Raw genomic sequence first — 14,751 nt, 5'->3', positions numbered from 1 at the left:
TTTCCTAACTCACGTACAAGCTGTTTTTATACAGTGCCAAGTATATGCTGAGCACCCAGTCATTATTTGCTGAGAGAATAAATATACAGACCTGTTCATAATTTTGATAAACTTTATTCAAGCCCCTACAATATAATGACATCAATTCAGTCAAAAAGTAATTAATTTGCCTGTTTTTTTTCCCTCTCAACTATTTAAAAAATAACGTGACTCCAGCTTAATTAACCAGAAGCTGCTGTCTATTGTTTTATGAGGCGTGTCTGACTCAATTTGAAAACATATTAATGAGAGTTTGTTTATCCCACTATTTTCTTCCTCCGAGTTCCTTCAAGTTGAGTCTTAAACATTTAAGTCAAATAATTTACTCAAGAAATGAAAACATGCAAAATGAGACAAGGAAACATTTAAAGATGCATGGGATTCTGTTTACTTCTCCTAAGCTATATTATAGGTTAACATAACATTTGACTGTTTACCTAGTGTGTGTCTGATGAAGCCATGATGAGAACGGCGAGTGAGCGGGGACAGACCTGGAAATCAACCCCAGGTCACCTCCAGGCCTGGATGAAGAAAAAGTCAGTGAGAAGGGCAGATTCTTCCATTCTATAATAGCAGCATCTGTGCGATAAAAATTTTAAATCAAACATTTCAATTTTCATAGAGGTGCTTTGTGCAGAAACTAATATTTATTCCTTGTGTAGTGCCAGCAAGAGGAGGATGAGGGATACATGCTCTCAAAAAACAAACAAGCAAACAAACAAACAAACACATCTTTCTCAGTGGAAGAGGGAAAAATATTTGAAAATATGAATAACCACTCCTTAGGGTGGGTAGGCTAGCTTTTCCACAGTACGTTAGCATAACAAGATGGCAGACCAAGTTGAGAAACCTAGAATCTAGGCATCGCTCTGCCATTAACAGCAAGTTCCACTTTGAACAAACCACTTGACTTTTTTCAGTTTTCATTCATGTTATCATGGCTGGAAACACATTGAACTCCATGTGTGAACGCCGGAAGACAGATAATGGCTTCTTGAAGGACAATGATGAGAAAGATTCTGAAGATGAGTCAAGATGGAGAAGATAAGAGCCCCGTGATTACTGATGTCTGCCGTGGAAGGAGTAACAAGTGCAATGCATTAGCTGTCGTTGGAAGAATGATCTCAAGGGTCTTTCAGGCTCTAAAATGCTTGAATCTTTAAACTAATCCAATGCAACTTTGAGTTTTTCGTTGGAAAAAATTAGTTGAAGATCTTTGACATAGGTTTTTAGGTTGTAGGTGGGGCCTCAATGCTTCTGCCCCCCTGCTTGATGCCAGGATTCAGACCTGAGTAAGGAACCTGTCCCTGCCTTCATCTGGAATCTTGCTGATAGTCCTCAAAATTTTAGGGACACTTACTCATCTCCTTTTGTTATTTGCCCCTATAGTCTTCAGCACCTTCCCTTTTAAGACCACTTCCTCCTTAACTCCTTCACTCCTTCACTCCCTCTTTACTTCTACCTCTCGACAGGTTGACTTCACCTTTTGCTTCTCAGAAAAAATAGAGACTCCCATGGGAACTCCCCCCTCCCGCCCCCTCACCCCCCAGCTCCTTCCCTGGAGTCTCAAAGGAGAACGTGGACTTTGTCCCCTCTGGGTCAACCCTTCCCCACTTCTGAGCAGCCTCCTTCTTCCTCTCTTTGCTCTCCCCTCTCTGGCCTCTATTTTTCCCTTTGCCCTTCCTATTGGCCCTTTATCTTCTGCATTTGAACATGCTCCCACTAAACACCAATCAAAATTAAAACCAATTTGACCTCCTCCTCCCCTCTCCTCTTTGGGATCAGTATTTGAAATAGTTGTCCACACCCTCTGACCCCACACTGCTGCCCTGCCTCCCAGTCCTCCCAAACTGTCTGGTTCCTGTCTCAGTGCTGAAACTCTTGTCTCTAAGATGAACTCTGCTTGGAACACACTGGACTTGAGGTGCGTGGAGGTCATCCACATGCAGATGTCCATGAGGCAGTTGGATATACATGGTTGGAGTTCAGGAGTGATGTCAAGTGTGAAGAAGCAGACTCAGGCACCACGTGACATGTCAGGAGGCAGTGATACAATAGTCACATGCCAGGGAGGTCCCAGGGAGCAGCTGGAGTGAAGGCCTGCAGGATTGGTCCTCAAAGTGCAATCAGCATTGCTGGGTAAGGTGGTGGAAGGGACTGAGGCACCCATCCTTCCTAGGACTGCTTAGGGAGCCACCTCTTCTTTCTTTTCTTCTTGATCTGCCTTGCTAACATTTTGCCCAATTTATTTATTTTTTTTAAAGAGCCCACACTTGTGGGGCACCTGGGTGGTTCAGTTGGTTAAGTGTCTGCCTTCGGCTTAGGTCATGATCCCAGGGTCCTGGGATCGAGCTCTGCATCGGGCTCTCTGCTCAGTGGGGAGCCTGCTTCTCCCTCTGCCTGCCACTATCCTTGCTTGTGCTCTCTCTCTTTCTCTGTTAAATAAATAAATAAAATCTTTAAAAATAAATAAATTAATTAATTAATTAAATAAAAATAAAGAACCCACATTTGGGTTTGTTGATTGTCTCTATTGTTTTGTTATCCTTTTCATTAGTCCATGCTTACTGTTATGAGTTCCTTCCTTCTTGTTTCTTTAACATACTTTCTCTTTGCTAGTTACTTTTATTGAAGATGTAACTCAATTATTTTTTTTAAAGATTTTATTTATTTATTTGACAGAGAGAGAGCACAAGCAGGGAGAGTGGAAGAGGGAGAGGGAGAAGCAGGCTCCCTGCTGAGCAGGGAACCTGACACAGGGCTCGATCCCAGGACCCTGGGATCATGACCTGAGCTGAAGGCAGACGCTTAACTGACTGAGCCACCCAGGCACCCCGTAACTCAATCATTTTTATATCCTTTGTTTTTCTAAATAAATTCATCAAAAATATATAATGCTAAATATTTACCTGAACAACTGTCTCTCAAGCATTTTCATAATTGTTCATTTCAATTTCCTTTTTAAGCCAGAACATTTTTAAGAATTTTAAGAATTTATTTTGATACCCAGATATCTTCTTAATGATCTTTTATTGTTGATTTCTAATTTAATTGCCTCAAGGTCAGAAAACATGGTCTATGTCACAAAGTTCTTCCATCATTGTTCAAATTCCCCACTGAGATCTAGCCTGTGGTTAATTTATAAATAACACTTGCGTAAAATGTACCATCATTTTTAGCATATGGTTCTAATTATATCTGTTATATCAGGTTGGGTAATTTCAATGTTCAAGTCCACAATGTTACTAATCTGTGTGTATGTGTCTGCTTGAACTAGGTAGAAGTGGGTTCAGATCACTTATTCTGTGAATTTGTCAAATGTGTCTTTTTCTGTCAGTTTTTCTTTACTGAATTATGAGAAAATATTGTAGGTTGTTTATGTTCCTTATATATTCTTGATGTGAATTTATTACTATGTAGATTTATTTTTTACCCATATCAATATGTTTTCACCTCAATTCTATTTTGTATTAATATTACTATTCCAGTTTTCTCTTGGTTAGAATGTGACTGCTGTGTCTTCTTCTTTCTTCACTTTTAATTTTCCTTGAGGTTTATTCTAGGTATATTTCTAATCAGCAGCAGTAAAAATAAATCAAATCATCTGTCCTTATTAGAGCAGTTTAGCCATTTACACTTATTATAATTGATCACATATTTGGGCTTATTTCTACATCTTATTTTATGTTCACACTTAATGATTCTTTTCTAGTCTCCTTTCCTATTATCTGATAAATCAGGTGTCAACAACTTTTTTTCTGGAAAGGATTTTTTTTTTTTGATACTTCTATAACAAGAGAGGAAACAAATTTCCAAAAAATTTTTGATGACATTCAAATTATAAAGCGTAATTATAATAGAACAAAATTGAGGGCAGAAGCCAATAGTCTTAAGTGAGTTTATTATTTTTTTTTCTGGACATTTCCTGGGCACGTTTTTCAACCACCGCACCAGATCCAGTTTAATTATTTTATCGTGAATTAAAGGCTTTCCTTGCCTACCTGACAAACGAGACACTCGGAAACTTCCCAGGACGGCAGCCTCGTGTTCATCGTCTTATTTTTGTGAAGAAGTTTTGCTGTGCTGATATAGCCTGTTGTAAATGTTCTAATTCTTCTGAGCATCGCTGTCCTGAATGAAGAAGTGCTTAGTCTAGTAATTCTGATGTAGCGCGGTGCCTTTAGCACAGGTATGGTGTTCCTGCGTGATCCACGCGATGCCTCACCATGGAACTCAATAGCCAAATAACGCACACTACCATGCCTTAAAATTACAACATTTGAGGTCCACTCTTTTCTTCTTTTGAGATAATGGGTATGCCACTGGTGATGGAAAAAAAAAAAATCTTGGAATGTCAACATCCGTGGTCTTCAAGAGGCTGCATGGGGGCCACCACTGGGATTGGCGGTGTGGTCTGTGACTGCGGTGATCGTATCCAATGCAGCTGCAGTCTGTGATGGGTCTGCGATGGGCGCCCATGCCGCGCCAAGGCCGCGCGGGCAGCACTTAAACAAAGGGGCGTTCTGTGTTCAGTAAATCTGTATTTATGGGCGCTAAAATTTTAATTTCATGTAATTTTCACATGTCGTGAAATATCCTTCCTTTGTGTTCTTCTTTAACCAATGGAAAAAACACTCTTAGTCTGTGGGCCACACGAAAACAGGTGGTGGGCCGGATACGATAAATAATTTGGAATTTCCTACTGTAATATTTTTTGTCCCTTCTATCCTATCTGGAAGCTATAGATTATATCTCTATTCATTAAGTGATTTCCCTTAATTTTAAAAATCGTATCTAATAAATTATATAATGCAGAGGAGTTAGTCATATTTAATTTTTTAAAAGAGCTTGCCTACTGAGTTGTGTTTCTTACAAGAAAGTCAAAAGTTGGTCATGTTTCTGTTTTTTAAAATCATTTTTACTAAATTATATATATTTTTTTATAATGAAGTCCAAAGTTAGTCGTGTTTCTGTCCTGTGCCTGATCTTTCACGGGAATGGGACACAGTGGATTCAGTTCTCAAGAGCCGAGCTTGAGGACCAGAGACACTGAGTTTCTCTGCCATGTCCATCTGCTACAGGAAAGGCCATTCAGGTGATGGGAAGACCATGGACTAGGGTGTCAGACGCTGGTGGCTTTGAACTTTGGTCTCCCACCCCACCCACTTTGGGCAAATCACTGAATCTCTCGAAGCCTTAGTGCTCTCATTTGTAAAGCTTAGTTAACAATACCTCCCCTGCGTATGAGCTTTTAGTAGACATAGTGTCTGTGAAGCCCCTGTTCACAGAGGCCTCGACAGAAGGTCACCACCACGACCTTCACTCGTGCCCCAGCCGGTGCATCTCAGCTGGCTTCATTTCAACTGCAGGACTCTGCACCTCTAAATTCAAAAGCCCGGCTCTACGCTTTTACTCTCTTATGGAGACTTCACTCAGTCTGTGAGTGTGGTAGCATTTATAAAGCATTAGATTTGGTCACCTCTAAACTCAGTGTGTCCATTTCACAATGGCCACAGCACCGTGTCTGGTTTGGTGAAAGCCTGGTCCAGCAGGTGGGGAGCTGGACGATCTGTCTCAGCAAAGGCCCGTCTTTCTACACTCGCTTATGCTGACAGTCCTTTTGACTGAGGATGCCCCATTAGGCTATCAAGGGAGGTTTGAGTGTGCTGTGTGAATGATCCCATGTGAAATCTGAGCTGAAGAGTGGGGTCTCTCCTGAGAGGTCAGAAGAATGTGGTAACATCCATCTTTCTAGTTGCTTGAAAATGTATGACCTTTTCCTGTTATAAATCTCATTTTAATTTTGTGCCTGCAATAAATGCATAATTATGGTTATGTGTACTAACAGGCTCACATGCTCAAACCCTGGAAATGAAGAAATATTCCTGGCAATGATGGAAAAGAAATCTTGTTAATAAAAACGTGTTATTGATGTGGATTCTTACATTTCGTATGTCTCTTATATATCTTTCATTCATTATAGATACCAACCAGGGCACAGCAGAAAAAATTAAAGCAATAGTAAATGACCCCCCCAAAAAAGCAGTTTGGGGGCAATAAATCTCTGAAGAATTGCATAAAGGTGTTAAAAAGTACAAACTTCCAGCTAATAAAATAAGCTATGGGAATGTAACGTACACCATGGTGACTATAGTTAATAACACTGTATCGTATATTTGAAAGTTGCTAAGAGAGTAGATCTTAAAAGTTCTCATCACAGGAGGAAAATGTTAACCATATGAGGTGATGGATGGGAACCAGACTTATTGCATTGATCATTTCACAATATACACAAATATTGAATCATCATGTTATACACCTGAAACTAATATAGTTATATGTCAATTATATCTCAAAAAAAGAATTTTATAACAAATGACTGTTTCAAAGCTTTTCCTTCCTTCCTTTTTGTATAATTTCTTTCTTATGATGTTCTGTTGAATGTGACCAATTGTTTTGAATAGTCCCCAATTAAAATATATGATGTGATTTATTCTTTTTAGCAGGAATAAAGGAGGGGATGTAAATAAAGCAATGAAGCAGTCCTGTTCCATTCAGGACCACAAAAAAAAGACAGCATAGAGAATTAAGCACCATACTTTTCAAGAATCCTGAAACAGAAACCTTTCATTAAAGTATTAATTCTACTCACTCCTGAAGTCCATCTCCCCCTACACTGACCTGCCCTCAGGCTTCCTGGAGTAAAGTGGACCCAGTAAAGTGAGGTCCAATCAAAGGAGCAGGTGGTTTGGTTCAGGTGCAGAAGTTAATGTATGCCTTAGGCAGAGCCAAACCACTGGTGCGTGCACATGTGCGGGCCAGCCCCAGTGATGGATTGCTGCAACGGATTAGGGGCCGGGAGACAGGCAGACCTCTGAACACTTCCAGAAGTAGACAGTGAAAATTATCTATTGCACACACATTCTTTACCTCTCCCCATCTTTCAGTCTTGTTAAGCCCAGACCCTGTGGAAGGAACCCAGAAGCATGATACAATTCCTGTCTCAGATTCTTCCTGCCACTTCGGGCACTAAGCCTTGTTTTGGACAAGGGGACTTCACTCGGGGGAGAGCAGAGGTGGAAGGGAAGAGTGGCCTGGAAAATGCCTGGGCGTCACTGGCATATATGGAATCATCCCTCCAATAAAGGACTATGTGGTTAACCTCTCATCAAGGGGTGGCCACCGAGTGTCTGCTTCATTCTCTGGAACATCATTGGTGTTGTTCTGATGGCTCTCATGATCCAAGTGTGAAGCTCATGTGGACTAACCAAACCTTACTGGAGTCTGAACTTTCTTACCCACATGCCCCCAGCTCCACGCCTCCTCTGCACTTAGCCCTCCAGCATGGGTCACTGTGCATAAGGGCAGTTGTCCTCAGGGTTCTGTCTCAGTCATTTTTGCATCTGGAGGATCCAGAAAAAGACCTGACCCTATATATGGAGGAATCTGGCCCGTCATAGGGGACAGTGGGTGTGTGTGGGGGGGTCCTATGATGAGATGGAGAGTGTATGGAAAGCTTAGGGTACAACTACACCCACTCACATACTCATTCACTCACTCATTCATTCATTTATTCATTCAACTGCTACCACCTGGATGTCTACCCTGGCAGGCAGGCTGCTCCCCACATAGACTATAATCCGGGGGGGGGGGGTGATGGTGATGCAGACCACCCAGGACCTGCAAGAGCAGAACAGAAGGACACCTAACTCTGACTTTGGATGCCAGGGAAAGATTCTTGAGAAGTGAGATCCTTCTGGAACCTAAGGATGAAGTGATAGGCAGATAAGTCAGGGGCAGAGGGTAGGCAGGTTCCTGATGGTTGTGGGGGCCTCATGAGATAATGTCCGTTAAGCAGTTAACAAAGTCCTTGTCACCCCAATGATCAATCGATGTCTGATGGATGGTTGGGTGATTCTTAGGGGTAGAGAAAGCCTTAATGATTCATCAGTTCAATCTGCTCTATATTAAAACAGGGGTACAATTCTGATTTTTTAAATGAAAATCCAATTTGATATACTTTTCATTTACCCTCTGTGAGCTGAGTGATACTAAAAATATTGCACGTTCTTTGTGTTCCATCACCAATGATAGCTGATCAAAGAAAGAAGTCAATTTATTGCAGGTGCCAGGCAATTTGCCTTGAATAATGTTATATAGCATATTTTATATTAGATTAGAAGAGGCAGAGTTCCCAAAATTTCAACTAATGGAAGCAGGGATGCACAAAAGAAATTCATCTCCAGGAGCCCTGAGGAAGGACCAGCTCTGGTCACAACAGTTGCTGTCTCTTGTCACTATCAGACGGTAGATCTTCTAGTAAGAGGACAGGTTTTATGTTAAGGCTCCTGAATGATGCTGCGGAGAAAGGAGCGGACTGGACCGGTTCCAGCCTGGGACAGGGCTCAACTCCTGGCCTCAATCACAGTGAAGTTATAAAACCGAGAAATCAAACAAACACATCCTGAGTTAGCAGAGTGTGGCAAACACAGTGAGGTGTAAAGACAAAATGCACTAATTGTGTGTTCGCAAATGAAATGGCTTATTGACTTGATCACAAAGTCATCATTTTGGAGCCAAATAACCAAGACGCAGGCTGTAATTGCTCCTTCATCTCTGTCTCCCCCACTGGAAGGAGGTCCTGGGAAAGCAGCAATGGGCCAGGGCGATGCCCTGCAAGGATGAACACAAAGCCCGGTCCAGATCCGGCACCTGTAAAGGTTTATTCAAAGTACTGCATTTTATTAGGATGTATGCGACTTGACCCCTACTGCAGTCTGTGATATTCGTACGCGTTCCTCCCCATCTGAAGTCAAATCCTGAATGCAAATGTGATATTCTCACAGTATTAGTTGAAAATATTATACCTTTGCATAAGTGCTGTCATCCATGGCTTTTCTCTTGCGAATCCCAGCCACAGCGTGGCACTATGATGTGCATTTGTGTGTGCGGATATGTGCATATGAAGATGCGTTTCTGAGTATGGGCCAGAGGAAGATTGCACGTCTATCAAGAGTCCTTTCTAGCTCCCATTAGATGAGCTTCAGGAGAACACTTAGCCCACTGGCTCAGCTTTTCTATCGGCACAATGACAATAAACTTCAGTTTCCCGCTTCACTGAAGAGTTATAATAATTACTGTAATGTTATTTCCTTTTGCCACTTGATTGCAGCGGATACACTTAGGAAATTAAAGACTGAAAGTTGAACATTTATTTGCCAGGGCAGCATTGTTAAAATGCAAGACTTCTGTCCGTCATAAATAAACGTACTCAATGTTTAATCAATATGTGAAATGTAAGCTCGTATCTTGAAATCCAGTGCTCACCTTTTAAAACACTAGTTACATACACTTTAAAAAATACTTTTAACATATTTTTGAGTTTTCATCATGGATCGTTCTTTGCCTGGGGATTCCTCTCCCCCCAGGACTAACATGTTCCTGGGGGAGATTATAATTTATTACATTATTACACTCTTTGGTTTTCAATGACCTGAAAATTTCCACTGCTGTCCAGCAACGGAAAGAATTCTAACAACCTGATATCCTGGTAATTTTAGTTGTCTTTCCCTTCTGAATTGGAGACACATTGTTTCTATATTTGCAACTATTTAGCACCAAAATGTTTATTCAGACAAAGAGCAGCGTATTCCAATGACATTCCATCATGTTCCTACCACGTCATGCAGAGGTACTTCTTTGGCAAAGTACAGTTATTTTTAAAATATTTTGGAATTTTCCATAGGCTTCTTTACTTTAAAGACCGAAGGGGCAGAGAGGTGGAGAAGATGGGGCCTGAGCACCGCGATAGGACCCCAAGTCCCCAGGTGAGGGGGTTCTCCTGGCCTCCGGGCAGCAGCTCCCCATCTGAGGAAGAGGAGTTGGCCCTTCAGTGGCCCAGGGGCAGCTTGCTTTTAGAACCATGGTCAAGTTCGATGAGTCCTGACAGAAGAAAGGATTTAATTATAAACTGACTACAACCTGCTCTGCTCTGTTTATTTACTGTGATTTCAGTACAAGTTTCCTTTCTCTGGGAAAACATCTCTTTGGGGTAACAAGGGGCTCCCAAGCTGATTGTGCCAAGGCCCGGAAACTGCATTTGGGCTGACCCTCCCCCCGCCCCCACCTCCCACCCCTTGTGAAAAGACCTCCAGATACTTGGACTGTCACCAAGGAGAGGTGGATTCTGATTTCTGAATGCCCCACGGGGCTAGAATTATTTGTAATTGTGCATTTCTCACAAAGATTCCATCTGTTTGATTATACAATGACCTATTAATTGTATAAAGCTTGAATACAGATGAACAATTTTCAAATACCAAAAACTGATTTTGAGTCAAACGAACCAAAAACTGAAAAATATTTTTGAAGGTTTTTTTTCCTCATTTTTAACAGAAAACCGTTTGTTGGAAGGAAAAAGACCAGCTTTGCACCAATTTCTAGCAGTCACGCAGCTAGGTAGGATACCCAGTGCTTACATATGTATTTGTCAGCCAATTTTCTGAAAGCTCCATTGATTGTCAAATTGTACATTGCATTTTCCCAATGTTGTCAAACTTTTTTAAAAAAAAAAATCTCTTTTTAAGTTTCCTGCAAACTCAGAGTCTCTGGTGGGGATTCTGGGAATAGTGCATGTATAAAACAGCGTGTACACTCAAGTTCCATATATTGCTATTTCTTTTTAGCATCGTAGTTTATTAAAATAGGCTTGAGATAAAATTCTTTTGTTTGTAAGGTAAGGATTTTCTTTCTCTTTTCTGGCCTTCTTTAATCATATTACATTTGGGGAGTGTTTCTCCAAAAGAGATTTTGCCTTGGCTGTAAGTCTGGCTTGGCAACATTGTATCACAAACAGAACTAGCCCGCTGCTTACCTTCTTCCTGCAGGTCAGCAGCAGTGAGATGTCTTGCGATGTTGAGAAGCGAGCAAGTTTGTGGCTGCCACCTGGAAGGTTCAGTGACACATGCCCCAGGGTCCAAATTCACCCCAACTCTTGGTTTGCCCTATCCATGTCTCCAGCCGCTCACCTCTTCTCTCCTCTCCTCTTCTCTCTCTCCTCTCTCTCTCTCACACACACACCCCCCACTGTTCATCAGGACTGCTGCTGGTCAGCTCCGAGGAACAGACACAAGGGCAACCATTCCTTTCCCGCACCAGCACTGGGATTCTAAATTAGGCATGGAAAACCTGCCCTCACGGTGGCCCTGGCTAGTGGAGGCTGGGGTTCTGGCTGGCTCGCTAATCCGCCCACTGCTCCCCCCCAGGTTAACTCTTCTCTCCCTGTGCTCTTCCAGAGAAGGCGCCTCTCTGGAGTCCCTGGGTGCAGGGAAAGAGGGTGAGCCCACCAAGCACCCTGAAATGACTGGTGCCCCTAAGCCACCAGAAACTTGGAGAGGGCCTAAGTTTGGTACCAGGGCCGAACTTTCTCCTCCCAATGGCTGTGGACTCCAAAGGGAACCTTCTGGGTAAATACAAACTAAGAGGGCGGGCTTACATGGACACAGGAACCTGCTGCTTCCCTCTGCATGCAAGGGGCAGCTTGGGCCCAAACTGGGGGTTAAGGAGCAAGAGTGCACAGGGTGTGAGTGTGAATGGGGTGGGGAGCAAACCGGAGCCCATCCTGTGACTCTGGGGTGCCAGGCCCTGCTCCTGCGGTTCCCTGAGGCACCTGGTCCTAGGACAAGGTCAATAAGGCCAGGCACCAACAGGGAAAGGAGCTGCTATCCCCTGGCCTCTGGCAGCCCTCCTTCCTTCTATCACCAGCATCTACAGCCACAAGAAAGTCCCTCCTACACCCGTCCCAGTCCCAGTCTCTGGAGTCCCAGATCCCCCTCGGTGCCACACTCCCGGTGAGGGTGAAGACAAACTACCTGGCCCCATGGGGCTGCCGCTGACCCCCCGGGGACTTCCCTAGAGCACCGAGGGAAGACCCTGAGCCTCCAGGTGGACCAGGCTGGGCTGGAGGAGGAAATGGGCGGCGGGTAGCACGCGGGCTGCCTTCCCACAAGCCCCTAGAAGTCTTTTTGGAATGGGCCAGGCTCCCCTCCAAAAAGCTGGGTCTGGGTGCCAGCCTGTCGCCCCTTGAAGGCCGATGGGGCAGAGCATAGGTCCAAGGTCCAGAGGAACTGGAAGAACCGGTGGTGCAGGGAGCGGCCCATTGGCTCCATATGAATGGTCACCCGGGTGAGGCAGGACAGGTGGGCCACGGGGGGCGGGGGGTGAGACGCGCTCAGCTCAGTCAGTTCTGTGCAGCGACTCCCGGAGGGCTCTGCGCTCCCTCCACTCCACCGACTCTGTGGCGCCGAGCAGGCGGGGATCCGGGCTGGAGCTCAGTACCTCTGGACAGCACTTGGGACAATCCCCGCCTCCCCTCAAACTTCGGTCCCCTCCCGACTGTAGAGGAAGTGGCCCACGCGGAAGCCGGTGGCCGCCCTCTGATGGCTAGCGCCGAAGCCGGGTGCGGGGCCTGGGGCCTGGGGCCCTTGGGCGGCGACCGTCGTCGGCCTCCCGAAAGAAAAGTCCCCCGCCAGGCCCGCGGGGAAGGTCCCGAGGCCGCCAGCCAGGGCCCCCATGGCGGAGGTGAAACTGGAGAAGCAGGCGGCGGCGTCGGGCGGCGGCGGGGACGGCGGGGCCTGCAGGTCCGGGGGGGCCGCGCCAAGGGGCTCCAGCTCCGGTGCCTTGGCTCGTCCCGGGCTCCTGGCTCCCGAGGGAGCAGCGGCGCCCACCTCTCCTCTCCTCTTCCTCTTCCGTCGGAAGTTCCCGTTGTCGAACATCTTCTCGCAGTTTGGGTCCAGGGTCCAGTAATTGCCTTTGCCTGCGCAAGAAGAAAGGGCTCAGCTCAAAGAATATGGGGTTTGACCGACCATGGTGTGAACATGACGAATGGAGGTCAACTTCAAGAAGATTCCCCCACCGGTCCCGCCATTAGTCCTCACTCCCACCCTAAACCTTGAGGTTTGTCCCTGGGAGGGCCTCCACAGCCAGACTGGGAAGAATGTGGACATCCCAGAAAGGCCGGGGAAGGGCAACAACCAAGAATACCGAGCCCCTCTAAGTTCAAGGCCAGGGAGAAAGCCTGCGGGATGCACAGTCACGCGGCCAGTGGAGCCCAGCGGCCCGTGCTTGGCCTCTGGCTTGTCTCCCGCGCTTCTCGAAGCCGCATCTCACTGGCTTTACCAGTTCTTGGGGTAGCCACTGTCCTCCCCGTTTTACAGCAAAGGACACTGAAGCCCAGAGAAGTAACCCCAAAGGTCGCCCAGCTGACCAGCTCTCCCGGTTCTTCCTCCGCGGGAGCGCACAGAGATTGCGAGCCTCACAGAGTCCTAGACCTGAAATCAGGGTCTGCGGGTCCCTGGGTCGTCTCGGGGCCTGGCCGCTGCCCAGCACGTCTCTCCTCCTCCCTCTCCTCCCGCCTCAGTACCCCAGCTGTGCAGTGCGGGAGGGACTGGGTTGCCCCAGGCCGCCCCGAGTCCTGGAGTGCCAGCAGCCGGGCTGCGGGAATCCGCGGAGTCCTGGACGGGGCAACCGGGCGCGCCCTTTTCACCTGGGTCGTCCTCCTCGCGGGGCACCTTCTTGAAGCAGTCGTTGAGCGACAGGTTGTGGCGGATGGAGTTCTGCCAGCCGGCCTTGCTGCGCTTGTAGAAGGGGAAGTTGCCGGCCACGTACTGGTAGATCTGGCTGAGGGTCAGCTTCCGCCGCGGCGCGCTCTGGATGGCCATGGCGATGAGCGCCGAGTACGAGTAGGGCGGCCGCACCAGCCGCAGCAGCTCCTGCTGGCCCGACAGGCTCAGCCACGCGAGGTCGGCGCCCGCCAGGCCGCCCGGGGCGCCGAGCAGGGGGCCGGGGGCCGCGTAGCCCGGGGCGGCGTAGGGCGGCGCAGCCCCGGGGCAGGGCGCGTAGGGCGCGGGGCTGAGAGCGGGCGGGTTCAGCCACAGACGCTGGCCGGCGCCCGCAGCGCCCAGATCCCCGAGCGCGTAGCCCGCCGGGGGCGCGGCTGCCCGGGCCTGGCTGTGCGGGGCCGGGCGCACACCCGAGCCGTCGCAGTACGAGGCCATGTCCAGCCGTTCCCGGGCCTGGCCGGGAGGCTCGGCGCCGAAGCTCATGGGTGCCCCATCCAGCGTGGCCGCCAGCAGCTCCGGGGTGCGGCCCGCCGGGCCCCGCCCTCCGCCCTTTAAATGCCGTCGGGGCCCCAGCCCGGGGTGAGTGTGGGTGACGAGCCCCCTCCCCCGACAGCGCTGTGAGAGCGTTGTCTCGGTCCCCGCCCCAGGGTCAGCTTTCCGCCCCGCCCTGGTCCGGCCGAGAGCCAGACACGCCGCCCCAGTGATTCCCCCACTCGGTGCCGCCTGCGCCCGACACCAGAGTCCCCAGGAATCTCACCGATCCCGGCCTCATCTGGCCTCTAGGGCCCAGGAGTCTCGGCTGCCCTGGACCCTCGCGCAGATAGCACGTCTCCCGCAGGCCCCCAGTGGAACGCACGTCACCTTTGCTCGCCCATGGGGGACCCTGCCCTTGCGGAATCTCTCATCACCCAGGGCCACTGTGTGGTTGGGGCCACCGGGAAGGGAGCAGAGGGCCGCTGCGCTGGGTAAGGAGTCTCGATGAAGCCCACGGACGTCGATGGGCTGGGGCCACGAGGAGAGGCAGCGCGGTGAAGGACGCGAGTGCCCAAGGCCAGGCCTGGCTGGGCCAAGACAGTGGCACTGGAGTCATACG

General features: G+C 47.6%; 1 protein-coding gene across 1 annotated transcript; it reads right to left on the bottom strand.

Moving 5' to 3' along the window:
* Nucleotides 1–12,410: 12,410 nt before the first annotated feature.
* On the bottom strand, nt 12,411–14,093 carry FOXI2 (forkhead box I2). The gene is made up of 2 exons (XM_032423194.1): nt 13,583–14,093; nt 12,411–12,853 (listed from the first exon to the last, which is right to left on the bottom strand). Exons 1-2 carry the CDS (start codon nt 14,091–14,093, stop codon nt 12,411–12,413), a joined length of 954 nt encoding a protein of 317 aa, XP_032279085.1.
* Between the last annotated feature and the right edge of the window lie 658 nt (nt 14,094–14,751).

This window comes from Phoca vitulina, unplaced genomic scaffold (genome assembly GCF_004348235.1).
Source record: "Phoca vitulina isolate PV1807 unplaced genomic scaffold, GSC_HSeal_1.0 scaffold28, whole genome shotgun sequence".
Classification (NCBI taxonomy): domain Eukaryota; kingdom Metazoa; phylum Chordata; class Mammalia; order Carnivora; family Phocidae; genus Phoca; species Phoca vitulina.
This window is presented reverse-complemented; position numbering and strand designations above follow the sequence as displayed.